Source organism: Battus philenor, unplaced genomic scaffold (genome assembly GCF_028537555.1).
Source record: "Battus philenor isolate CCGP_79_NKW_IND1 unplaced genomic scaffold, ilBatPhil1.0.hap1 SCAF_27, whole genome shotgun sequence".
Classification (NCBI taxonomy): domain Eukaryota; kingdom Metazoa; phylum Arthropoda; class Insecta; order Lepidoptera; family Papilionidae; genus Battus; species Battus philenor.
In genome coordinates, this window is record NW_027181690.1 from 11,166,450 (window position 1) to 11,193,770 (window position 27,321).

Below are 27,321 nucleotides of genomic sequence, written 5' to 3' on the forward strand. Positions count from 1 at the left end.
CTTGGTTTTAGTCCAATGTTTGCGTACTGGCCTATTGATTTTTTAGTATTAAAACCTTACATGTTTAGTCGAGATGAGTTATTTAAACATATATTGAAAACATAAAGATATATTGTTTCGTATTTAAAGGTAAATGATTGAATGTGACATTGTTTTTTTTTTTTAAAAAAAAAACAAAGAGTTTCGCAAAACAATGGCGATGTCATTGAACCGATCGGCGCGTGTCTGCAATTCAAAATGCGCGGGAAATTTGAATTTAGAAGCGCAGTCTTCCCGCGCATTCCACGCCCACGGAGCGTGTGTGCCGCATGATGATGGAACAGGGCTGCCGGAATTTTTATACCAATTACATTACTTTTTATTTATTTATAACTATTTAAATACATAAAAAAAATTAAAGTCTTTAAATGAGTGAATTTTTTTATTATTTTCTGTCAATTAATCTATAGTATACTTTATTTAAAATCATTAGTTACAGAAATAATAAATCAAATAAATTTATCCCGCTGATAAATGCGACAGAGACTTTGTATTTGGCACTAATCAGTGTAACATTACTCCTAAGGATGCCCCGTGGAGGGGTGAAACACGGGTTGAGTGAATTAACGGTGGTAGTTGTAATTCACATTGTTTGCCACACGCGCAATAATCAGCGGGCTAGCGGGCGGTGCACTTTATTGCACGACTACTGCTGCATGGCGGAAGTAGCTGTATATTGGTCCTTTTCTTACTAAGGGTGGATTTCCGCAAAATAAAACCTGAATCTATTAGAAACATTTAATACCACGCATTAACATCAGGCTTAAATCCATTAGAAATATTTAATTCCATGCATTAACATGACCATAGTAAACTACTACACTATCACTACAACGACCGGTGTTGTGGAGTCCAACTACGCCCCATGGTCTGGTATAAATCATTGTTCCATCCGGTGGAAAGCCTACCCACGCTGCGTCCGGTACTTGGTCGTGACTCGAGAAACTTTCGGTCTCCAACTACCGTTGGTTGCACAAGCGCTGTGCCTAGCTCACTTCTGACCATTAATTCTTCATTAATAAAATCAATCACATAAGGATAATGTCTGGGAAGAACGTAAGAAAATAGAAAGAATAAAAGAAAAGACAGCAACAAATATAACCTGATAAATGTACTATTGTGATCAAAAACTCAGATGAAATTGTAGGAAGGAAAGAATTTTTGTTTGGTTGGTAAGATGGTTTATTACAAGCGTATTTGTTAAAAGTTGGAATATGAAATCAGCCCAAACTATTTTGAAGATTGTTTTTTATTTAGATTTGTGCCAAAGTAGCTCAAATTTTTAGTAAAAAAATGCGACAAAAACTCGATTGATATCATTCTACAACCATCCTATTCACCTAATTTGACTCTTTGTGACTTCAGGCTATACAGTAAACTTAAAAGGTCGTGGTAGGGATATCATTTTGACACGATTGAGGAGATAAAAACGGAATCGAAGAAGACTATTTCTACTGTTTCTAGGACTCTAAAAAGAGTTGGAAAAAGTGCATTTTTTCGTCCAGAAAGAATTTGCATTTTATAAACAAATTCACTTTACTTTTTGATCAGAGTATTATATCCTATCTAAGCATCCAGACATTCCAGTCTAACCATTATAAGAAGCAATCAATGGAAAAGTTTAAATGATCATAAATTTCACCGACCATCAAGCTAGCATAAATCAGATAGTAGATCCACAGTAGACATACATCAGTGCCAACCTTAAGTTCTAATGTCTACCGTCTCAGTCATTACTCAAGCAGACTTATCTACGACTGATATAGTTTAAGCAATTCAAAGACGACCGCCATGAATAAATATTCCATCGGGAACAGGATCACTTGGCTCTTTTATTGTTCCATCTTTACAAGCGGAACACGACAATAAATATCAACAGATAGAAATCCTCAGCATCTACACAGATAAAACTGAAGTTATTTATTATTTAAAGTAATCTAGGATGTAATAAAGCAGACATGTAAAGTTGTTGAATCTTAAATTTAAGAGCCATAAACCAAGCTGTCGCTGGAATAGAAGAGACACATACGGCAATCAAAGGCAGTGATTTGATATTAAGAAAGGAGAACTGGATATGAGAAAGTACACTTAAAAACCAGAAAAAGAAATTACAACTCAAAAGGTACATTTAGAAGTTTACATAAAATTAGATAAGGAACTTACAATAGAAGAAAGAACCTGTAGATAAAAAAGAAACAAAAGAAGAATTTTAACTACTTTTAACTTCATTAAACTATTAGGGTTCACACAAAGAGACGCAATTTGGCGCCCTTGACTCGGAATGGTAAACATGTATTATCGACAAGTGACAGCCCTAGCTGAAGTTTCTGGAGGGGGCCCTTGAAAGATGGTAGTACATATAGCGTACGTCTAAGAGATCAAAGTTGGGCGGTCTCGGAATCAAGTGAAATTGTAGTAGATATTAACAAAGCATATGCTTTCAACAAAGATAAATATGAGGATATTCATTTGGCAGGTTAGTTAGCGATCGGTTGTGGTATTATGGTACGCAGAGGATACTTCTGCCCATCCTCTGGTAACTTGTTTGTAAGCAGTGGTAATCCAATATGATTAAGTATCTCGGAAATATACCCCTGCGACCTGGGATTGCAATTCTAAGTCCTCTAATGCTAGGCTGTCACTGCTCATCATGGTACGTCATTGCATTTTTAACATAAAGGCTGCCAACCATCTTGAAACTTGTTTTGCGAGCAGTAGCAATCCTATATAATTAATGCACAAAGTGTGAACTATATAAGATTGTATGTTGATCAAACCTACGACCTACTATCGCATGCTTCGGCCCTGCCACTGCTCTATTAAAAAAAAAACCTACCAGTTATTTTTTTTACGAGTGTGAATAATAAAAAACATTATAAATTAAAATATAGAATAGATATATTTCAAACAATAAACACTAATACAGTTAGACGTGATAATTAAACAGGACGAATGTAATTAAAAAAAAATAAAAAAATAAACACAGCGTATAAATCTACGCAACTGACAGCTGTCAAACTGATGTCAAAAATAACCGTAGAGCTTTCATCGAAAACGTCAGACATCACATAGAGCGGGCGATTAAAATGTCTGAAGATAAAAACCTGACATTGCACGGTGACCTTGATCTAGGCGATGTGGGTCAAACGCTTGATCAATGTCAATGACTCGGCTTAAACTTGAAACGGCATGAATGGAGTTTAACGAAGCCTTCGTCTGGTTTGTTTGTGGTTGTAGCAAAAAAGCGAATAAACGATCTATACATCGATAATCACTTACTTATTGGGTCACGCTAATAGATGACTGACATTACTTTCATTAAAAAATAATATATAGTTTTTTTTAAGAGTAAAGGACCCTAGAAGTAGAAAGAGGTTGTCTATCATAATCTAAATGAAACGCTGTTATAAAGTTAACTTTAGGACTATTCCATGTCAATTTATAAACTTCTTTTTTGTTAAATAAATATAGAATCAGGCATTAAATAATTAAGAAATAAAAGGTTGAACTTATTTTTTAATAAGATAATAAAGCCTATATAACACAATGAAATACTTTATCTTATAGATAAGATCTTTTAGAATCTATTTATTTTTGTTACAACCATAAGTTTCTGATATCTACTATTGTGCGCGATGCTGTAATAGCACGGGCATTAAGCGCTAGCTGCCTTTTATGTCAGACGACCAGTAAGGGTTAAGGCGAGCGGCCATCTGTTCTTAGTCCTATGTAGCATGCCCACTGTCACTTTAACTTGTATCCACTGGCAGCCCTTTTATATCTGAGGGCTATGATCAAGATTTCTATACGAGTCCGAACAAAAATCCTTGCTCAGGCATACATATGAAGAGTCATGCATTGTTGAGTAACTTTGAAATTAGACAAGAGTTTCAGTTTTTGACAAGAGTTAGTTTTCATATCTTAAATATTTAATGGAATCAGGCGTTACCGAGCGGAAGTCCATTCTAAGTAAGAAAAGGACCAATATTTAGCCACTTCCGCACGTGTTGACTCTGTGTTTGGCACTAATCGGTGTAACATAACTCCTGAAGATGCCCCGTGGAAGGGTGACACGTGTTGAGTGATTTAACGGTGGCAGTTGGGTTATTTACATCGTTTGTTGCATACGCATTTATCAGCGGGCGGGCGGTGCACTTTGTTGCACGACTACCACTGCATATGCGGAAGTGGCAAAATATTGGTCCTTTTCATATCTTTCACGACTTATAGAATCTTTACACACCACCTTAATAATTCACTGTATTCATAACACATTTTTAAGCACTTTCCTTAAAAAGATAGCGCGCCAGAGGAAACATTTTGAAATTAAGAGCTCTTTCAGTGTTAAATTTGTAAGCCATATGTTTCTTACTGGCGATTACTTTTATCTTAAATATTTTGATTTGATGTAGTCTGATCTTTCAGCAATATTGTATGTGATAAATTTTTAATGTTGTGCTACATATAAAGGTACATATGAAACACACATTACCGCAATATTCGAATGCGAAAGTTTTTCACCAATATACTCGTATGTTGCCGGTGATGAAATACAGATCTCAGTCGTGGTCACTTACGAAGAGCCTAATGAGAAGGCTCAAGATCACTCAGAAAGCAATGGAGAGGAATATGCTTGAAGTTTCGCAGCAGAATCAGAAATCAAAAGAATTAAAATCACGGAGGTAGGTCTAAAGTGGCAGTTGGCGTGGCGCGTTCAACCTATGGCTGATGAAGCCGAAGGCTTTACGAGTGGCGATCACGAACCAGTAGACGCGGGGAGGGGGGAGGGTAGTCAAGCCTCTGGATACGGGCAGAGGAAGACCGACCTTTGGTGGAGGTCTAAGACTTGCAATGGGCGTCCACCAGCTGAAAAGAAAAAGAAGACAGGAACACATAATAAAACTATTGTTTATACGATACATTTTGAACTAATTTTAATTTGTATGTACTATTGGTGTACCTAAATAAATAAATTCAGTGATATAGCCTGAATGTTGTTGAGAACGTTCAGAAACTGTAATGCCCTCATTTAGCCGATGCAATTAAAGCTTATGGTTAGCAATTTGTGTAGTCACGAAAGCTGTTAAAAGTTATATTGACTTTTGACGGTGGTTGTGCTTCAGAAGATTTTTTTTTTTCATTTGATTGATGCTTTAAATTTCAACGTTTGTTACCCGTATTACACAGCGAAAGCCCGTGAGTTCCATGTCCTGTTTATTTTATAAAAGCTGGAAATTTTTCAGTTTACCACTTTTATCTAGAATAGAAATGAATGCCGTCTATGAATGTTTGACTGGTCTAACATAATGCACGAAATAACATAGAAATAGAAAAATAACATAGATGCACGAAAACAACTTCTTTTCAGATGCCCACTGCAAGGTATAAGTTTCTAATATATACAATAGCAAATAAGAAATAGAATTAGAAATGAAAATTTAGAATTCTCCAAATTAACCCTTAATAAATAGCCTGATTTGCGAAAGTGATTTTTTTTAATATTACTGTGTTTTTGCTTCAGGGGCCTAGATGAAGGGAAAAATAGATTTTTTCAAAATTTCGTTGGAAAGAATATTATACAACAGTAAAATTCGTACAGCCAACCTATAAAAAACTAATAGTAATGTGAACATTCGGTTTAAAAGATTGGTATCAAAATTGAAACTCTAGGCTATTAAGGGTTAAGATAAAATAACCATAGAAATATCAAAGTAAAAAAAAAAAAAAAAAATAGACCACGAGTAGGTAGACGTGGCGAGGGTAGTCCCCTAACTAGGTAGACCGGCGATACAGTTAAAGACACTAGAAGTCCTGGATGTGATCAGCCTAAGAACGGTCATCGTCGAAGCGATCTTTATGTGAGACCTAAACCTTGCAGTAGGGCGTCTACCGGCTGAAAAGAATGAACTATAGAAAACGAGTAATAAAAACAATGTATACTAATTAAAAATCTAAAAGAGAAGATGATGAAAGTAAAACAATGTATGTACAAATATTGAGAGAGAGTCAAAGATGATGTAAAGTGACATTAATAAGGAAAGGAAGGTAAGAATCAAAATAGAGAGAGAGAAGATTTCTTAAAAAATATTATTGTAAAAAACTATTTGTAATCACACATGATAGAGGAGTTCAAGAGACACCAAAAATAAGGCTTTAAAATAGGTGTAGGTGTCTACCAAAGATCCTCATTTAAAGGCTTCGCAACCTTTACTATGTTATCGGTTCACCTAGAAAATCTCAATTACATCAAATAACCATAAGGTATATTTTTGATTAATATAAAAAATCACGTCGTCCACAATCAAACAGCTTAGTGATAACTTAAATGAATTGTAACTTAGTGTAAACATTATTTGTTCATGTTACTATCTGCATGGAATCGTTTCCAATAAGCACGTGTCATGAGTAAAACCAGAAAAGTCTTATTTGATGTAAAGGTAAAATCAGATTGAACTTCTCTGAAATGACATATAAAAGCTAGAAGAGTCCGTGGCACTGTTCTGAAAAGATTCTGCTAACAGATATATTGGAATACTTTTCTTTCAATATTGTTCAAATAGTTTTTTTTTATAGCCCCCGCTATCGGAGGCCTCTCGTACCTCTAATTAGTTGGGATCAGGGTCTTTGTTTACAATTAAGTTTTTCAGATCTTTCATCGTTATTCTTCACTCACTGTCATTCTTCTCAATTTCTTTTATTCTTACCTTACTTCCATCACAACATCTTTCATTTTGTTCTTTCATTCCTTCTTGCTTTCATCGCCTTCTTTCCATCATCTTATTACTCTTAGGTGGCTAGGTACATTTTTTTATTCTTTATTTTATTACTGACTTATTTAATTTTTTTATCACAGTTTTCTTTAGGTTGTGCGTTCTTAATACATTACTACACTTTTCTTATTCTATTTTTCCTATTATTAGTTCAAATAGTTTTGACCTGATGAGAGAATTTAAATTGACTCAGTAATATTTAGTTAATGAAAATAGAGGACCTAATTTGAACAGTATCAGAGGATATTTTAGAGCGAGACAATTGGTTACTCTGTGTCAAGGTCTGGATGTATAGAATACTACTTCCACCTTTGGATGGCTGTGTTAAATACAGCCTTGAAGGTTTTGTCTTGGTAGAAAGGAGTACTGATAAAATTTTAGATGATAATGAGTCAGTTTGTAAGAAACTTCTCAGTCTTGAACAACGCCGGGGAGTACAGTGTCTGGAATTTTAAAGGACTTCACGACCTTATTCCACCATCCCCATTTTTCTACAGGACTAGTTGGAAGTCAATCCACTACTACACTGTGGAGTTCTCTTGAAGGCATACCAAGCGTTTACTTCACCTTTCTGATCCACACAGCTCGAGTACGGTATGATCTGCCGGCTTCCTTATTCCTCTAGAATTGTGACCCAGGTTCTTCAGGGTCGGAGTAAATCACATACATGCTTTTCAGTCTGGTAGTCATACGTAGACAAAAAGCGTTAAAAATAAGACGCATTTATACATATTTTATTTAATATTATTTATTATACACACCAGGATACAATTAAATAGTTTCATAATAAACAAAAGAGAACGATGGGCGGTCTTATCACACGAGGCAATCTCTTACAGACAACCATAGTATTGAAATAGTAGAAGTATATATAATGGGTAGTTAACGTGTACAAAACATATATATGTACGTATATAACGTGTACAAAACATATATATGTACGTATATAGTATATATACTTACAATAAATAAAGTATAATACATGTTAAATAAATACATGAAACTAATTTGGATCACACTTGTCACAGAAATAATAAACAGAGGAAAAAAAGAAATGAATTAACAGATAAATAATCATTATACACACCAGGATACATTTAAATAGTTTAATAATAAGCAAAAGAGAACGATGGGCGGTCTTATCACACGAGGCAATCTCTTACAGACAACCAAAGTATTGAAATAGTAGAAGTATATATAATGGGTAGTTAACGTGTACAAAACATATATATGTACTTATATAGTATATATACTTATAATAAATAAGATATAATACATGTTCTGAATATGATACAATGATAAATAAATACATCAAACTGATTTGGATCGCACTTGCCTCGGGAAGAATAAAGAAAGATGAAGTAAAAGAAATGATTTAACAGATAAATAATCATAGGTCTAGAAAATATTTCTTAACTATTTTATTATGTGATAAATGTGATAAATGCAATAGGTAAAAATAAAACTAACATTAAAATATAGAAATAAAAGAGAATAATAATAAAAATATGAATAAATTACTAGAAATAAAAAGTCCCTGTCCCACATGAGATAGGGGAACGAGAGGTCCCCAACAGCGAGGACCATTAAATAAAAAAAAAACTATTTTGTTAAAAATAGATCGTGAGTTAGCACGTCTTATATTTTGATTAAAATTTTTCTTTTGTTTTTTATACATAATCTTGAACGAAAGATTTGATTTCATATAACAACTACGTATATTGTATGTATGTATTATATACAATAGGGCAATACCTCGTGTCCATGCAACAATGTGTTGACGGTGTTGATAAGGAAATAGCCTCAATCCTTCGCTACCTTGACACCAGTAGGGTGATAATGATTCCTTTGTAAAAGTTGTTTGCATCTGTACATAGAAAAAAATCATATCTTTCGAATTATCGATAGTTATATCCTGAAACAGGATATAAATATCACGAAATATTTGCTTTATTTAATAATTTTTAGTTTGTGTATGGTTTAGATATTTATGGTAAGGAAATGAAAAAATGGAAAATTTTTGTTTTTCAGTGCTGATCAAATGCCACTTGAAATTTGGCGGGTTTTGTAAGAATATTGTCAATAGTATATGATGTTCAGTCTACGGTCCAATGCAACTGTCACAATCAATATGATAATAATATAAATTAAGCCACAGAGAAAGAGAGAGAGGGAGAGAGAACGATCATAGTGTAAATACACTAGGCATCGTGAAAAACTGACTGAACCAAAGTATCGACCGCAAAATTTCTTTAATTCATTTGTAATAAACGGTATCATATTTTTTTAATATAATGACACAAAACATTATTGTACAACCATTAACAAAATTTAAACGCAAATTAAAAATAATTTTACGAAAAAGTCTTAATATTCAATAAACGAATATTTAAATGACAAGAATCCTTGACAGTGTTGTGATAAAATGTATACGTATAAATCTTTATTAAAAATGTGTGGTTATGGAGTTTCTTCTTGCTTATTTTCCACAAATGCGAACACCTTGCGAAGCAGAGTAGATTAAAAATTAAAAATATAATAAGTTGTAAATCGATAAGAGTTCTGTTAAAAGTTCCAACGTTAAATAAATTTTATCTTTATCTTTACAACAAATATTCCTCTCTGTGTTTAGACCCATAGTCCCCAAAAGGGTTCAGGTGAATTTCTAGAGGTCCATGAGACTTGAAGTAGATCGCTGATGAGACATGGATGGAAAATGGAGGTTCACAGTTCGTAAGCGAAGAAATAAGATGTTGGTTTGAAAGAAGTAGGTTGTTGAATGTATTCTATAACACAAACCCTGGCACTTATGCCTTGCACCGTAGACCAATTAAATAGTCTAATTCAAGTAAATTTAATTAGTAAGGAATTTCCGCTTATCTCTTATGAAATAATGAGTCGGGTGGCGTATAAAATTTATATCGTTTAAATATAAATAAATAGAAAGCGTCGGGTCCTGTTGGTCCTAATGGAGTTTCCCAGTCTGCTTCGTCGCCTGCAGCTACTTGAAACTTGCGGCGGGGCCACGAAATTAGCGAGACGAAACTTGTTAAAAAGTACTTTTACATTGCGACTGGTTGTAGGTGAATGTATAGATCATTTACTGTACTGTGCACCCTATTAAATAATCAATGATTTCAGAATATTAAATACCGTAATGATAATAAATTACAAAAAGCGCTATTAAAATTCAGATTACTACATATTAAAATTGATTAATATTTATTATCTGTCTTAACGAAATCCAGAAGCTATTGGCCTGTTGCATTCTTATAAAATATATATATATTCTACAGTAATAATACAGGATGATTGAATACAAGTGTGAAAAATTTAAATATTTTTGCTGATTAATAACCTTTAAATTCAAAGGTTTCACACTTATAATCAATCATTCTGTATATCGATAGTTTATCCAATAGATTGGTAGTATTAAAAAAGGTAATATAAATTGAGACTAAATTAGCGCTTTTCATGGCCCCAACGGTTCGGACAATGCGTTGCATGTACCACGATCCTTATCTTCGTCTATATTTAGCCGGGAATTTAACAGCTTAGAAAAGATATCCGAAGGCTTTCATATGTTTCCACGCGGATTATTTTAAAGCGATTTATTTAGTGTTTACACGAAATTGATTCTTACATACATAGTTAGACGGTTGAAATTAAATTGATATATATTTTATATGTATTTAATTTCGTATTACTCCATAGTAAGTGCAAACAGTTATTTGATATGTTTTATGTAAATAATTTATTTGCGGAATAAAACTAGGCGTGTGATGCTGTGTTTAAAAATAGAAATAGTTTAATTAATTCTTAAATCTTTCATATCAGATCTCGTGATGAATGTTTGGTTACGTTTTTAAACTTTAAACATTTATCTAATAGTTTTATTGTACAATGTAAATATGTAATAATTGTCTATATTTGGAAATAAATTTACTGTGTGTATTTAAAAATCCTTTTATTATTTGTCTATTTGTCTATACGTAAGCAAGTGCTGATCTTAGATAATATTTGGCAAAAAATTTCCAAACTCAAAATTTCTTTGAACAAGAAGGCTTTTTTGAATTTTTGTTTATTTTAACATTATACCCAGCTAGCTGTTAACATGAGCCGATTAGAAACTCAGCAATTATTATTTAAATAAAATTCAACTACTTTTCATGTTTACATTATCAACCATGTAAATGAGTCAATAAATATTTAATGGAATCAGGCGTTACCTTGCGGAAGTACATCATAAGGAAAAAAAGGACCAATATTTAGCCACTTCCGCACATGCAGTGGTAGTCGTGCAACAAAGTGCACCACCCGCCAGCCCGCTGACAAATGTGCACGTTTGTGCATTGTTGACTATGTTACACCGATTAGTGCCAAACACAGAGACACAGAGTTGACATAACTCCTGAAGATGCCCCGTGGAGGGATGAAACACGTGTTGAGTGATTTGACAGTGGCAGTTGTGTAGTTCGCATTGTTTGCCGCATGCGCAATCATTTTAAAAGTAGTATAAAACGTAAAGAAACTTTTTTAAATATTGAACATAACTAAAATAAATAATTGTTAAATTGCCAAAAGTTACTGGCCAGTCGGCCATTGGCATTAACTTTTTTAATAGAAAAAAAATTAATGTAAAATTTATCACAGTGAACAATTCCTTTATTCCTTCTTTTAGCTCATAAATGCCCACTGTAAGGCATAGGTCTCTATCAAAGATATCTATGGGGGATATTCCACAATCGCCAAGCTTGACAGGAGGGTTGGCGATCGCAGTGTGGTATTATGATGTGCAGAGGACGCTGCTATCCCTCCTCTACAAATTTATTTCTGAACAGTGGCAATCCTATATAAATGATGCACATATATTGTATCCCATGAATCGAACCTATGGCCTACCATCACAAGTCTCAGGCTTCTACAACTGGGCTACATAATATAATTAATTTTGGGATCGATACATACAACACAACAACTTCAGCTTCAACAGACAACTTTCAAACGCGCGAAGTTCACAGCGAACTGTCAAACGCTTCATCTTTATCCCCGGTGCCTATACCAAGACGTCCAAAAATCAATCTAGTATAATCATTAAAATGTCAGAATCCGCGTAAATAATGCCACTAAAGCATACAGTAATATTTCGACAGTAAAACCTTATGTTTAAATTCAATTACATTTTCAGTGGCTTCTCTATGTGAGGGCGCTCGCGACGCCTCCTGCCCGCGCATATGTGGACCAGCGCTACAAGGAGAGCCGGTCTGCGCTACTGACGGCTACATATACCCATCCCTCTGCGAGATGAGAAAGAAGACTTGTGGAAAAGGTACGGTTACTTTATTTATAAGGTGTACTTCAAGGCCCTATCTTAAAAACAGTAGTATACAGGAACAGGCTGCGAAAATAGATTCATTAAAGTTTTTATGCAGGGACCTGAACATAAAAAAACAATAACATCCTTCAATCTTAAATATATGCCTTGGTAGACTATTTTCGAGTCAGCTGATAGACGCCCACAGCAAAGAAAGACCCCCCCCCCCCCCAAAGAACACCAAGGTTAGCAGTTGTGAACTTAACTACACCATCTGTCTACCTTGTGAGCCTTATCTTTTTACTATGCCTGTCTACTTCCGTGAGCAAGCTTATATTAAAGCAGAATACTTTGGACAGGATTAGAATCTACGAATTCAGATTTATTAGAAGGACGAAGAAGTAAAAGATTATTTGGCATCATAAATTTACCGATACAGGGTCGTAGATCGTTACTAATTGTTCTAGTCAACTAATTGTGAGTTGGTTGGAAGAAGTAGCGTTAGAATTGAGATGGGAATAGAGAATAGGTAAGTAACGTAATTTCACCGCTTGCGAATAATTATCACCGTTTCAGACAGGTCTTTTAAAAGAGATTAATAAGCTTTGGTTTAAAATTATGGTGCGATCACAGTCTAGCATCGTACTTAAAGAACCAAAACACGTATTTATGTAGCCAAACCCTTGTATTGATATATTTATCTTGAACTATAAATGTTTTACGAATTAATATTATAGGATTAAGTATTAGATTCAAAACATACAATTGTAATTACCTGCAAAAAATAAATAGCAATTATTAAGTAGGAAAGATATTGCTATTAACTTTTCTACAGGGACTATTAAAACTAATTAAAATCTCATGTCATCATATATTTAATCATGTTTAGAGGTAGATATCTTTGGAAGTAAAGAGATGTTGTACATCCTATCTGAAATGAAACTGTTCTGTAGACAACTTTGTTAGAAAATGCTTGTATTGAAAAAAATACATGGCTATTTTTATATTTTGTTGCATTTCTTTTTTGGCCCACGAATAGGGCGACCACTAGTACTCTCCTGCCATGTGTAAGCAGGGACATTGTTAACAATAACTTATTTTATTATTTCCATTATCCTTTAGTGTCCTTCTCATTCTTTTCCACTCCTTGTTACCTAACATACATCGCATCTCTCCTTCTCTATAGAATACTGTAACAATTCTCTAAATTTTAGTTATAAATCTTATTTTGCAATTATATATTCGTTTAAGCTTTATTTTGTGTCCATTATTCTATTATTCTTTAATATTACATACATTTATATACAACAACTTTTATTTAGATTATTCAGTATGTTCACTTCTATCTATTATTTCTTCTTTCCATTGAATTTTAGCGTTCTTCGAAGTCTGTCTGTCAATAAGACGACTATTATCGCTTCGCTTAAAGTATGACGTTGGTCTAGACCAGTGCTTCCCAACCCTTTCTGTATCACTCCCCTCTGAAGCCTCTCTAAAATTCTTACGTCCCCTATGTAATATATAGGATATAATGTAATATTTTAATATAAATGTATATTAGCAAAAGGATGAAACTCGTGTTGAGTTCATTTTCTAACTGCCCCTCTTAACAGTCAAATTCCCCACCTGTGGGGCGTGGACCCCACGTTGGGAAACACTGATCTAGACTCACAAGTTAGTTGAGCAGTGGTAAATGTTTCTCCAGGTCTAGCTAATATACATTGTATAGTTTCTCAGCCTATATATAATAAAATCCGACTGTTTTAAAATTTTGTTGCTATGCAATTTCCAGGAGTCAAACTGGCACAGGATCAAGGGTCCTGTTCAAGAGCTCAAGGCTCTAAATGCGAACACCGGTGCACTGCTGAAAGGGATCCGGTATGCGGTACCAACGGAAGAACCTACCTGAATAGATGCATGCTGCAAGTTGAAATATGCAGGTTAGATACGTTACAATTTATCGAACATACGACAGATATCATGTCAGTCACTCGCTGTCCATAACTGGACATAGATCTCCTCAATAGATTTCGATTTTAGAAACACTTCAATAAATTTATTTAAAATCTGAATACATTAATCCGAATAAACTCTGTGTTTGGCACTTATCGGTGTAACATAGCTCCTAAAGATGCCCCGTGGAGGGGTGAAACACGCGTTGAGTGGTTTAACGGTGGCAGTTGTATAATTCCCATTGTTTGCCGCATACGCATTTATCAGCGAGCGCCAGCGGTGCACTTTGTTGCACGACTACCACTGCATGTGCGGAAGTGGTTAAATATTGGTCCTTTTCTTACTTAGGATGGACTTCCGCAAGGTAACGCATGATTCAATTAAATAAATATGAAAAAAGTTTTTACTTGTCAAAAAAAACATGTATGTTCTAAGGTAATGATGAAGGTGCTTGTATTTTAGGGTCGGGATCGGATTGTCGCATCTTGGAGCCTGCAACAACATCAGTGCACACCGAGAGAACTGCCCAGTTGACTGCTCTCAGGCACCCTTGGACGGTCCTGTCTGCGGATCAGATGGCAACGTTTACAAGAGCACGTGCCAGATGAAATTGCTTACATGCGGGTAAGCCTTTTTATACCTCTATCAAAGTCACCAAGAGTCACGTAAATATGTATGATAAATATGTAATGGATCGGAAAGTAATGTCGTTTCTGTCGACAAATTTTGCAGAAAAACCGTTTGAATTTCACTGCTCCGACATTGATTTGTACACTAGATGGCAAAAGGTTATTGATAACGAAGGTAAATACAATGTGATTAGAAATAATAACTTGTTAAAAATGTAGTCGTATGAATTTAACTTAAGAAAGCGTCATTACTTTCCGGTCCTCCTAATATTTCTTTCAAGAGGAACGATCTGAATTTATTTAGTATATTTATTTTCGTATAGAAGTTTCTCGAACAACATACACCCTCAAGCTGTATAACATTTAAAGTTATTAAGCCTTCACAGCTAAGGTTAAGGTGCAGAGATAGGTTCAACGACGCTCAGGATCTAAAGAGTGGACCGGTCATCGTTGTTCGTAAAACAAAAGACATCCTCAGGCTGTATAACAGTGTCCATCATGCGGTCGTAGCGATATCACTACACACGTGCGTGTATTACACGGACGAGACTCAAGATGCGATCGCAAGATTCATCGATGTGAATACGGCAACCGCTGCACAGATACTGGCCGCACAACTTGATGACAATATGGAGTAGGGATGACATGATGATAGTGGTAGTTTTAAAAACTAGAATTGTTATGGTCATTATAAGCAAACAAGACACCAATGATTTTAATAAAATAATCATAATAATTAGTTAACTTAAACTTAGTTTTAAATATTTTACGATTTAAGTTAGTAAATAGATTAAGAGACTAATTTAAAAATACAGAAGACGACTTATTGCAGATTAATGCGCAAAGTAAGTGAAAGATAATATCTATTTGTAATTTATGTCTTGTAAAATATGTCTTTGATGAGTAAACTGTCTTTAAGACTGTGTGAACATCCAACGTTCTTTCCAAGAAAAACAATTGAATAACGCGAGGGACAGTAATAGAGGAAGCTCTGAGTGGGTACGCTGATCATCAGAAGACTAGCTTAGACTCACAGAGTCTCTAAATCGACTCTTAATAAGTGAAATAATTGAAATGGGGTCTTGTTTATCTTTTTTAGCCTCTCTTTGACTACTCAGTAAATACTGTAACATCCAAAAATCATCATCAATATTGATTGTACTTACCCCTCAGTGATAGATGTGATTAGACCAGGTGGAAACGGCCTGTATCATGCATTTTCTAACGAACTTATTAGTCATCTGTCGACCTTTGTTAGTGGGACGTTCTACATTGCGCTTGTCGGTCTGTGGTCTCCACTAAAGACCGTTAAGACCCAACTCGTTCTTCGCACCATGTAACTCACTGGTTGAGCTATTTCAACTTACCAATCCTCTAGGCTATGTAGGTGAATTTTTTACGTTAAGGAATTTCCCCATTTCTTATACGAAATCTTATAGAAATTCCAAGTATAGATATGGCTTGTTGAGTTACTGTGAAATTGCCAATGAGGACTTGGAAAGACGTTCAGATAAAGACACTGATGGATATTGGACAAGAAGTTGTTTCTTAGCTCCCTGAACGCTGCCTTGTCAAGTTGGATTCGACTATTGGCGATATTATAGGATGTATGAGTCTAAAATTGATGCTTGCAACGATTTTATACCTTACGATACTTCTATTAAAGTTTAATTTTCCAGGCAAGGCGTGGTGAGGACTAACAAAAAGCACTGTCAGACTACTCGCCACTGTCGGGAGTCCTGCTGGCGTGTGGCCAGACCGACCTGCGGTTCAGACGGCAAGCTTTATGCAAATGCCTGCAGGATGAAGGCCACGAATTGCGGGTAAGCCTAAAAAACTAATACTACAATTTCTTCTGTAGATGTCTTACAATTGAACATGGTAACTTTAAAGTCACTTCTGGTCTAATAGTTTCGTAATAAGATTCACTTGTTAATTGTTGGGGGTCGAAATCTCTGGTGAATGCCTATGTTCTCCCATGCCATGGAGATAGTTGAAATGGCAGGTAGAGCTACATTTAGTTTAGAATAGATAGCTACTAGAAGCTTAAATTTCTGAAGTAAAGAGCAAGGTTCGACAAGCGCCACGAATAACAGCTTATTGGAGAGCTATGCCCATCTATGATTGTCTTGACTGCAACAATTGCCCACAAGAGAGTTTCTAATTTATTAAATCCTGGGAAAACTAGGAATAACCGTCGCTTGTGCAACCGATGGCTGGTAGACGCGGAGTGGGTAAGCCTCCCACTAGGTGGACGGATGACATAGCCAAGGTCGCTGGATGCGAGCAGCGCAGGACTGGTCATGGTGGTGATCTTTGGGGAAGGCCTATGCAGTAGGCTTTCATTGACTGAAGAGAAGTAGAAGAGGAAGATTATTTATTATTTATCATTTATAGCGATCGCTTGGATATTTATCCGACCACGATCATACAGAACTTCTATATAAGTTCATCTCTCAACTTAAAAAGCAAAGAGGGTTAAAAAAAGTCTATTTTTTGTTATCACTGTCAAAAAGAATTTAGTGGATCGACTCTAAGATCGTAGAAATTCTTTTAATTTCAATTTTATACGTAAGCATATCTCAGACGCTTACCCTTCTATTCATCATTCACCATTGTACTATCTTGGTGTATCTCAGCAACCTTCGAATTTCTTATTAATCTTCTTTCTGATTTACTTTTCTAAATTTCTTGCTGATATCTGCAATCGATAAATCATTTCCTTGGAAAATATACCTATAATCATCGAAATATCTTTTTAGTCTTGTCTAACTTTTGACACAGTTTTGAGAAGATATTCAAACTAAGTGCAGTGGCTGCCCTGCGATCTAAATTTCTTGCTGATATCTGCAATCGATTATTCATTTCCTTGGAAATTATACCATATTATCGAAATATCTTTTAAGTCTTGTCTTAATTTTGGATAGTTTTGACAAGATATTCAAACTAAGAGCAGTGACTGCCTCGCGGTAAGTTCTGTGACTTGCAATTGTAGATCGCGAGTACAATCCCCAGTATACCGCCTTATATTATATCAGCATTAATAATATAGAATTGCCATTGCTCATAATTGTGTTTCCAGAGGATGGGTAGCAGTGTCCACTGCGTTCCATAATACGTATGTTAGCATGGAAATTATGGTATATCCCTCGTAGATATCTTTGAAAGAGTCGTATACAGTGGGCATCTATGGCCTGAAACAACATGACGATCCAAGCTAATAAAATTGTACAACATAATACAGGTGATGAAATCAGAGTCTTGGAAATTCCAGAAAACACGTTTTCGAGGTACCCATGGCGTTTTGCGTATCACAAGAGAGGACTTCAGGAGGTGAGCCATGCCCTACGGACTGTTCTGGACAGAAAGAGAAGCTCGTTTGTGGGTCCGATGAGAACATATATAGGAACGAATGTGAGATGAAAATGCTCAACTGTGGGTAAGTAGTTCATAATAATGTTAATTACTTGGTTAAACTAGATACTTTAAATTATTATCACAATAGACTATTTGTTCGTTTTAAAAGTTTATATTGTACTAGCTGTGCCCAAGACTTCGTCCGCGTAGAATTTAATAAAAAAATATTTAGTTTATGTTTTATGTTGAGAATTTTTCTAAAATAAAATAAGCTTTAGTTAGTCCTTATTACATCAGCTACCTGCCAGTATAAGTCTAGTCAAAATAGATTAAGTCATTTCTGAGATTAAGTAAGAAAAAGACCAATATTTAGCCACTTCCGCACATGCAGTGGTAGTCGTGCAACAAAGTGCACCGCCCGCCAGCCCGCTGATAAATGCGCATGCGACAAACAATGCGAATTACACAACTGCTACCGTTAAATCACTCAACACGTGTGTCACCCCTCCATGGGACATCTTCAGGAGTTATGTAAAATGAAATATTTATTCCATTAAATATTTCTGAGATTAGCCGGAACAAACAGACAGACATAAAAAAATCAAATCTGTGATTCTTGTATATGTACCATATATATACATGTAGTTAAAAGTGTTTATTTTAATATTGCAAGACACTCCAATTTTGTTTATTTCTATAGATATACTTTTAAATTTAGATTTAAAGCTAGGAAAATGAAGGTCTAAGATATTTATGAGATATACATTAAACGTTACGCTTGGCAGGCGGGCATTTTTCTTATAAATCTGCTTCATTATAAATCTACATTACAGTGTCAACAATAGGAAGATTGTGAAAAAGGTGGACATGGAAAAATGCAAGTCTAAGATGAACAAGTGCCTCAAGGTGAAATGTCGTGGAGAATTCGACCCGGTGTGCGGCACGGACGCCAATGTGTACCCTAACTCTTGTCATCTTAAGGTCGCAAATTGCCTGTAAGTAACTATTTTTAAACGGTTTTATTTAGTTCGACACGTACGGAATTTGTTTCTTTAAGTCAAAATTAGAAATTGATATTTAAGCACCTTCCCGTTGTCAGATTGATCTGAAATTTGGTACACACATTTAATTTAGATGACAATACAATATAATAAAATCAATAACATTATAAATCTAAGATGGCCGCCGATACAAAATGGCGGATTACATATTTTTCTACACTAGTAAAACACGATGATTATGTCAAGATTTAAAATTCAAGATGGACGCCGTTCCAACATGGCGGACTAGGTACATATTCTTCCACAACCACCATAATATGGGCATCAAACCGTTTAACTTAAAAGTCTTTTAAATGTATTTTTACACCATTAAACATTTATCTACATATTCGATTTCTTGTAGATAGATTTCTTTCTATATACCTACTCATCACGATGTCTCTGAAATATTTATACATACATCACATATATAAAAACAAGTTATAAGTCAAGTAACGACGATTGTAGAAATTGATTTATCCTACGCAAGTTGTCAGCAAAGGTTCCATTCGAAAACAATAAATTGGATTCCTGTGTTGAAGTTATTACATGTGTGATTTCTGCAATATGCAGTAAGGGCGTGCAGCTTGCCCACTACGGTAACTGCACACTTCTACCACGCCTGGAGACCGACTGCCCCGACAGCTGCGACAACGCACTAGAGCAACCCGTCTGCGGCTCCGACGGAAACGTTTACAAGTGAGACTCTTCTTTTTTATTATTGGTTCCTTTTTCTTTTCCTTCTATCACTGCAATCTCTTCTTTATCTGTTTCTTCTTCCTTTCCCTATTCTTAATCTCCTGTTGTTTTTCCTTCTTTATCTTTTTAGACTTTTTCGTTGTATATTTATTTATTAATTTCTCATTGTTATACTAGCAACATAAAATTTCAAAGAAACACACTACCATGTTTTTATGGGATCAGTACATCTTTCAAGAAACGTTACATAAACCAAAGTTTTAACTAAAATAGTGTTAATAGACTTTTATTTATCGATTCCTTCTCCCTCTTCTTCTATATCTATAGTGGATCTAAGCTTTAGATTTGTTATTAACACTGCTTCATCTATGGACACCATAAAATAGTTTTTCCATGATATGACTGTTTCAAAGTATTGCTAAGTTTTATCTAGGTGTTACTGTGTATCCTGTATCTAATCTCATAGAAACGGGTAAGAATCCTTGTTTATTTTGGGGCTAGAAAAACGTACCAAAAAGATATACTTGTTATTTATTAAAGTCTATAGTTAGTACCATAGAAACTGTCTAATCTGTTTAATCATGCCAAAACTCTTAGGTAGAATTGCCTAAGTAATGGAGGAACTTAGAATCATTTTAAAGATTAAAGATGAATACTATACGTTCGTGTAAAGGTCGGAATGCGAACTACGACGTGCGACGTGTGGACAACACGTGGTAGCTGTGGCAGCTGCTCATTGTCGGACCACAGCTCTCTGCCACGAGCCCTGCCCCGACACGCCTGCCTTCGTCTGCGGCTCTGACAACCGCTTCTACAAGAACGAGTGCATCATGAAGAAGGAGAACTGCGGGTGAGAAATACTTCTTTGCTTAAGCTTATGATGCAGCTAATACTTCTATGATGGTAGTTATCTTGGGAAACAATGAGCCAGCGATCTGAACACGAATATCCCTTCGGCTAGCAAAACTGATTCACAGGATCTGGTCCAAGATGTCAAGCGACAGCGATAATGGACATAATCTCATGCGTTGGTCCAAGTTATCCTAACAGCGACTTCAGTTGTCAATCTATTAAGTGAAAAGTCGTTTCACTTCTGGTGGCTAGTAAAATAGGTCTGCAGAAGAGCAGGACCAGTTATCGTGGCGATCTTTGAGCGAGGCCCATGCATTGCAATGGGCGTCCATCAACTGAAACGAAGAAGACGTTCCAAGACTGAATGTTGATGGTGAATGATCATGATGATGATTGTTTACATTTTTGGTTTTTTTTTGTACGATATTGCAAAGTACACTACCGTTACCGCAGGAAGCACGTGTACGTAGTGCCCTTGAAGCGCTGCCTATCCCGATTCCAATACGCGGGTTGCGCACGCGTCTGTCCTCCTGAGTACGACCCGGTCTGCGGCACCGACGACAAGACTTACTCCAACAAATGCTTCCTAGAAATGGAGAACTGCCGCTCGAGGTAAACATCAATGCATTTTTTTTATGGCCCCCGCTATTGGGGGCCTCTCGTACCCCTATCTTTGGTGGGACAGGGACTTTACGGGCAATTTATTTTTTCACATAGTTATTTATTATTTCCATTCTCTCCTTTCGTTCTTCACATATTCTTTCAATCTATTCTTTCATGCCACATTTCTGCTATCTTTCCCTTCTACTCTGTGACCTTTCATTCGTCACTCATTACATGTTACTTTTTATCTTTATTTCTTTTCGTTTACATTTTTATCACATTTTATATCACATTTTATCACATTTTTTCTTATTGTCTATTTAAAATTTTTCTTATTTTCTTTAATTTTTATTTTTTTGTATTACTTTTTTAATTATTTCCTTGCAGTATGAGAGGAATTCTTTCCTAGTATCCTTTCCGCCTATCAGGGAGGCTATTGACTCCTCCCTGATTTTAACATCGATGCATTACACTAAGATATATTGTTTGCCAATATTTCACAGTACCTCGAAAACAAGTAAAAATTGTTTGTGGAACACTATAACTCATGGTATTAAAACGCAAGCTAAAGACAAGAAAGAATATATCTTTGCAAAAGATATAACTACTTCAACTCGCGTGTATTGCAATTGCATCTCTGTATCTTTACTCTTAAGACTCAATTTTCGTTATGAGTTACGGCTCGTTCAGAGTTAGAAAGAGAAGGGCTTATATAGCAATTTACAAGTTAAACAGAGAGATGGATAGCTATTGCATGTTTGTATTAAAAATGTAAACTACAGTTTTTCGGAACGACGTTACATGCGCGGGCGTTTAGGTTTTTTGTGTTTCATGGCAAAAACATGAAATGCTTAATAGGAATATTTCATACGTTTTATTTCGCCTTACTGTGTTCTAAAAGAGCCGAAGATGCAAAGGATATATCTTTAGTCTTAGCTGCCTTATTCTCTCTCTGAGCCGTACTGAGCTAAATGAGTTAAAGATATAAAAGAGTGATATATATCCCAAGATCGAAAACATATAAATTACTGTTCTTGTCAGAGATACATTTTGCCCGTCTCTAACAAAGAGCTATACTCGGGATATCTCTACGAGATCATATCTAAGTTAAGGAGTTCCGTAGACTAGACTTTCTCTACCTAAACAAAATTTTAATAATTCTCTCAATGTTTCACCGCCATATCTTACTCTGAACTTATTGATAATTTTATCATTATGTAATGAAAACCGTACAGCCTAATTATTTATCTTTCATATATTTACACCTTTTTTCACAATAAATAATAATAAATAAAAAAACGAAAAGTAACAATTCATATAGAGGTACAGGAGGCGGTCTTATTGCTCGAAGCCATCTCTACCATACGACCTTTGGATGGAGATGAGAGATATGAAGGAGAAGGCAGTGTAGGGTGTACATACATACAAAACCATACAGTACTATACATACATGCATTTATACAAAAATATCTCTACATACAATTATACAGACAAATATTCTACAAATATAATTACAGGGAAAAGGTATTACATAAATACGAATAAATAACAGATGCTACTAAAGATTATATACATAACATATTATGCTAATCATATATATGGTAATTTTTACTATCAACTTAGTCTCTTTTTAGTGTATGTTATGAAGAAATTGTTGAAAAAATTATAATTAATTTGCAATCATAAATAATTATAAAACTCGTAAATAAAGTTATATATTAGAATTTTGCATTAGAAATTTGTTATCATTATCACTTCAGCTATTAACCCACAGCTGGGCAAAGTCCACCCCATAGATATTTTAACAAGGTCAAGTTTCTACCTTGTGAATGGACGTTCTAAGCTGTGCTTGCTGACCAGTGGTATCTACTCCAAAACCTTAAAGCCCCGGCGGCTATATAGCCTGTCCAGGGTGTACTAATGGTAAAACTTATTCTGTAACTTGGTCTTGATAATTTCAGGAGCGTGGTCCAGTTAAAGTACTTGGGAACGTGCACAGAACCCATCGCCGAGGAGCCGAAGAACTACTTGTATCGATAGGCGAAGAGTTTTTGGACCAACCCTAGCATATAAACACCAGTCATACTATCCAGCTTTCGTTGCATAGGGACAGTAGTCCGACTAAATTAGTGCCAACCCTATTAATAATCGAATCTATGTCTTCCTATATTCATTTAGATGCGTCAGTACAAAATTTTGAACAGATACGATGTAGATTGCGTATTAAGTATAGTGAAATTAGATGCGTTGATTATTAAAACACTCAATGAATTGACGGTAGTGAAATTATCGAAATTTGATTTAGCAATAGGAATACTTTCAACTACCAAACATATTTCAAATTCACAAAATTACTATTAAAAATTTCTAATTGGTATTGTACCCGGCGATAAATATATCACACCTTTGAAAAGAGACAATCGGCTAATTTCGGCTTCGTAGAGCGTTATCTCTCTCGCACGAAATACGACTAACAAAACGTCACATAGTTGGTGTGTGACAGAGATGGTGCTCTACGAAGCCGAAATTAGCCGATTGTCTCTTTCCAAAGATCGATTTGCAATATTTATCGTCGGGTGCTGTATAAAGAATATATGAAATTTGACCATAACTGATAAAACTGGAAGTCAAAATAACACAATGGCTTATTCTTCAAACCCAGTAGCAATCTTGCTTAGCTTGTATCAAATTTAGTGATATAATCAAACATTAATATAAGTCTTGATACCTTATTTATTGCTCTATTTATAACTTAAACATAGTTAAATGTAAATATTTAGGCTCAACTAACTTCCGCTATTGTTTTACTATTATATCTATTGCAGAAAATTGTTTTATTAGTAAAACCAATGGCGGAAGTTACTAAAACTAGCTATTTATTGTTGATAATAAGAATAATCGTGCGTCAGAATTTTAAGCTAAATAACTTAGCCTATATAAATGCTAAACAAAAAACAAGCTTAGACATCACAAAAGGAAATTTTAAAGTTTGTAGAGGATGCAATCTACAACAACGATTTGTAATACGGTAAGATATCTTTCAATGTACCAATAACATATTTAGCTATGTAATATCAAAGGTTATGCATATAATACTCTTTGTATAGCAGCGAAAATCCTCGAGCTAATAAAATAAAAGTTTATACAATTTGTTTTATTTTTATTAACCCATTGAGCTCAGCGGTATTCTGCTATTCCTGCTATACAGTTTTTATTACTCAAATATTGCACACCTGTATATATATATATATATATATATATATATATATATATATATATATATATATATATAATGGGGGAACTAATTTTGTAATCTCGCCAATGTTAAATGATTAATTTTAAAACCTAAAAAAATTTCCAAATTTACTGTTAGCCCTTCTCATGGCGTATTTATACTCTCGTGGCATTAAAATGAAGTCGTTATAGACAAATTCAAGGCAGGAGTGTACACGGGTGGTCAGTACAATCGATCACACGGTACATGAACAAACATACAACAGTTGTGCACAGACTCAAAAGTATTTTATTTCATAATAAAAACACATGTATATAAAAATCTCTCATTTTTTACTCGGCACTAAAATATCTTGCATATTTTAATCGTAATGGTGTCTTCTGTTTGTCTTTAGAGATTTCTCGGTACAAATTCGCGCAATCAACTCTATTGGATAGTTACAAGGCTGGAAATACACGGCGAGTTCTTGTACAAGGTTCTCCACGTTTTTGGAAAAGGCGTGAAATGTTTCCATGTTCAGTGCACCATATGACTTCAGGATAACGGCTGAAAAGATGTTAATTTAATATCAACTTTAATTACCATTTAAAAATTAAAAAAGAGCTTTTAGATGCATTAACATTATAAGTAATAAGCTATAACCAGCTTCAAATGATGATCTACTAAAAGTCGACCAGAAACTCAATAGTCGCGATTTTTAAATGATATTTAACAATGTTTAATGTGTACATTATAATATCAATCATGTAAACGAGTGGACAAACCAAGTTACATTAACCGGTGATAAAAATTGCACATCGACTTTTGGAAAGAGAAAATCGGTTAATATCGGTTTCGTAGAGCACTATCTCTGTCCCACACCACCTATGTGACGTTTTGTCAGTCGTATTTCGTGCGACAGAGATAACGCTCTACGAAGCCGAAATTAGCCGATTGTCTCTTTCCAAATGTCGATGTGCAATATTTATCATCAATCAATTCGGTCAATTAAAAACTCTTAAATGTTATAATAAGTTTCATTAATATACTACTTTCTATTTTATACTTAAAACTATGAAACGAAAAGTCTAAGATATGTTGTGAAACTATTTTATATACATTCATTTAGACCTACGAATTTGTCAAATTTTAGATGAAGAAATTCAGGCGGCACGAAGTTATATATATATATATATATAAGGAGATTTGAAGAAGAACTAAGGCCCCAACGTAGTTGGAATAACTTCTAAGTAGCTTTTTTTGGCCTCTTGTACTTCTCCTGTACAGGGACTAAATCTGCTCTTTTTCCCTTCCCGATATCATTTATTCATACACCTGTTCATTCTTTGCAAACTCTTTCATTCGTTTCATTTTTACCCAGTTCTTTCATTCATCGCCTAACTTTCGTCGCCTTTCCACCAGAATATTACATTTTCTTTTCTTCTTCCTTTGCTACATAAATTGCAGTAATAGAGTCATGAATTAAAAGACGGAGAATGCCTTCGCACAAAGAGTGCACCTTGATTTTTCTCTGACGATGTTAACGCTGTTAGCACTAAGGCTTTTATAGCTTCATCAGCGGAAGGGTCCGTGAACTAGAAAGAGTGCACCAAATTCAAAACATCCATATTAAAAGTTCGAATGTAAAAATTAGGAATTAGAAGGATTTTTTTAATAAATCCTAGAAATATCTTACCGACTTCAATAGCAAACGTGCAAACCCAAAAAAGCCAAATCATTTTAAAAATGCCTCCAAATTTTTGATTGAAATACGAATCTGAAACAATATTAGAGTTTAGTGAATATGTAGACAGGCTCTGTAGGTGGTCTGACGAAGTTAACACTTGAAGTTAAGAAATCGCTGGATGCGGGGAGCGTAGGCGGGCGGTTCTTGGGAAGGCCTGTGCCTTTCAGTGGGCGTCCACCGGCTGAAAAGAAGAATTAAACATTTTTCAGTGATTATTTATTCCAATTTCACAAACAACAAAATCGACATAAATTTTCAGAACACGGTATCTAATATATAAAATTCTCGTGTCACGGTGTTCGAACTTGAACTCCTCCGAAACGGCTTGACCGATTTTTACCAAATTTTATATGCGTATTTAGTAAGTCTGAGAATCGGCTACTATCTATTTTCCATACCCCTAAGTGGTAAAGGTGGTTCACCCCTAATTTTTTTTTATTTTTTAGACAATTTTTTAGTTTTTTTTTTCTTTTATTATGATACAGCATACAAAATGCATACAACCCTAAATTTTCACCCCTCTACGATCAACCCTTATTTTTTATTTGTAAATTAAAATATCAATTTTTTTTGCAAAACAACGTTTGCGGGATCAGCTAGTATCTATATACATATTTTTTAAAAGGATTAAATTTGTAATACTCGCAAAGAAATGATTTTTGATGAAATAATTAACACAATTGTTTAAGGTAATTTGAGTATATAGTATGTATATTAACTTGGCTATTATGGTATATTCTCCCATTGATAATGGAAGGATATACCACAATGGCGACGATTGACAATCGGCTTGCCGATTGCAGTGTGGTATTATGGTACGCAGAGAATGCTGCTGCCCATCATCTAGAAACTTATTTTGTAAGCACCATCCTATATAATTAATGCGCAGTGCGAATAACATATTGTATCCCAGGAATCGAACTCGCGACCTGTATTCGCAATTCTGTTCTCTACCCCTGTGCTACTACTGCTCCATCTATATCAGAGTTCCCCAAACTTTTTTGTGTCGTAGATCCCTTGCCGTGTTTTTCCGTGTTGGGTAGACCCCCTACTTACCTGATATTGATTTCCTGTAAATTACTCTTTCCTGTAAGTTTTTACAAG

The 27,321-nt window shown here is 34.9% G+C and overlaps 1 protein-coding gene across 1 annotated transcript in view; it reads left to right on the top strand.

Moving 5' to 3' along the window:
* The window catches only part of LOC137925382 (agrin), a 101,601-nt gene extending 78,045 nt beyond the window's left edge, over nucleotides 1–23,556 (top strand). Inside the window, exons 3-12 of the mRNA XM_068768814.1 lie at nucleotides 11,998–12,138; nucleotides 13,916–14,063; nucleotides 14,539–14,700; nucleotides 16,385–16,528; nucleotides 17,980–18,144; nucleotides 18,896–19,057; nucleotides 19,676–19,801; nucleotides 20,475–20,651; nucleotides 21,107–21,265; nucleotides 23,218–23,556. Coding sequence (XP_068624915.1) covers nucleotides 11,998–12,138; nucleotides 13,916–14,063; nucleotides 14,539–14,700; nucleotides 16,385–16,528; nucleotides 17,980–18,144; nucleotides 18,896–19,057; nucleotides 19,676–19,801; nucleotides 20,475–20,651; nucleotides 21,107–21,265; nucleotides 23,218–23,296 — 1,463 coding nt within the window. The 3' untranslated portion in view covers nucleotides 23,297–23,556. The remainder of the gene's footprint in view (nucleotides 1–11,997; nucleotides 12,139–13,915; nucleotides 14,064–14,538; nucleotides 14,701–16,384; nucleotides 16,529–17,979; nucleotides 18,145–18,895; nucleotides 19,058–19,675; nucleotides 19,802–20,474; nucleotides 20,652–21,106; nucleotides 21,266–23,217) is intronic.
* The last annotated feature ends 3,765 nt before the right edge of the window (nucleotides 23,557–27,321 follow it).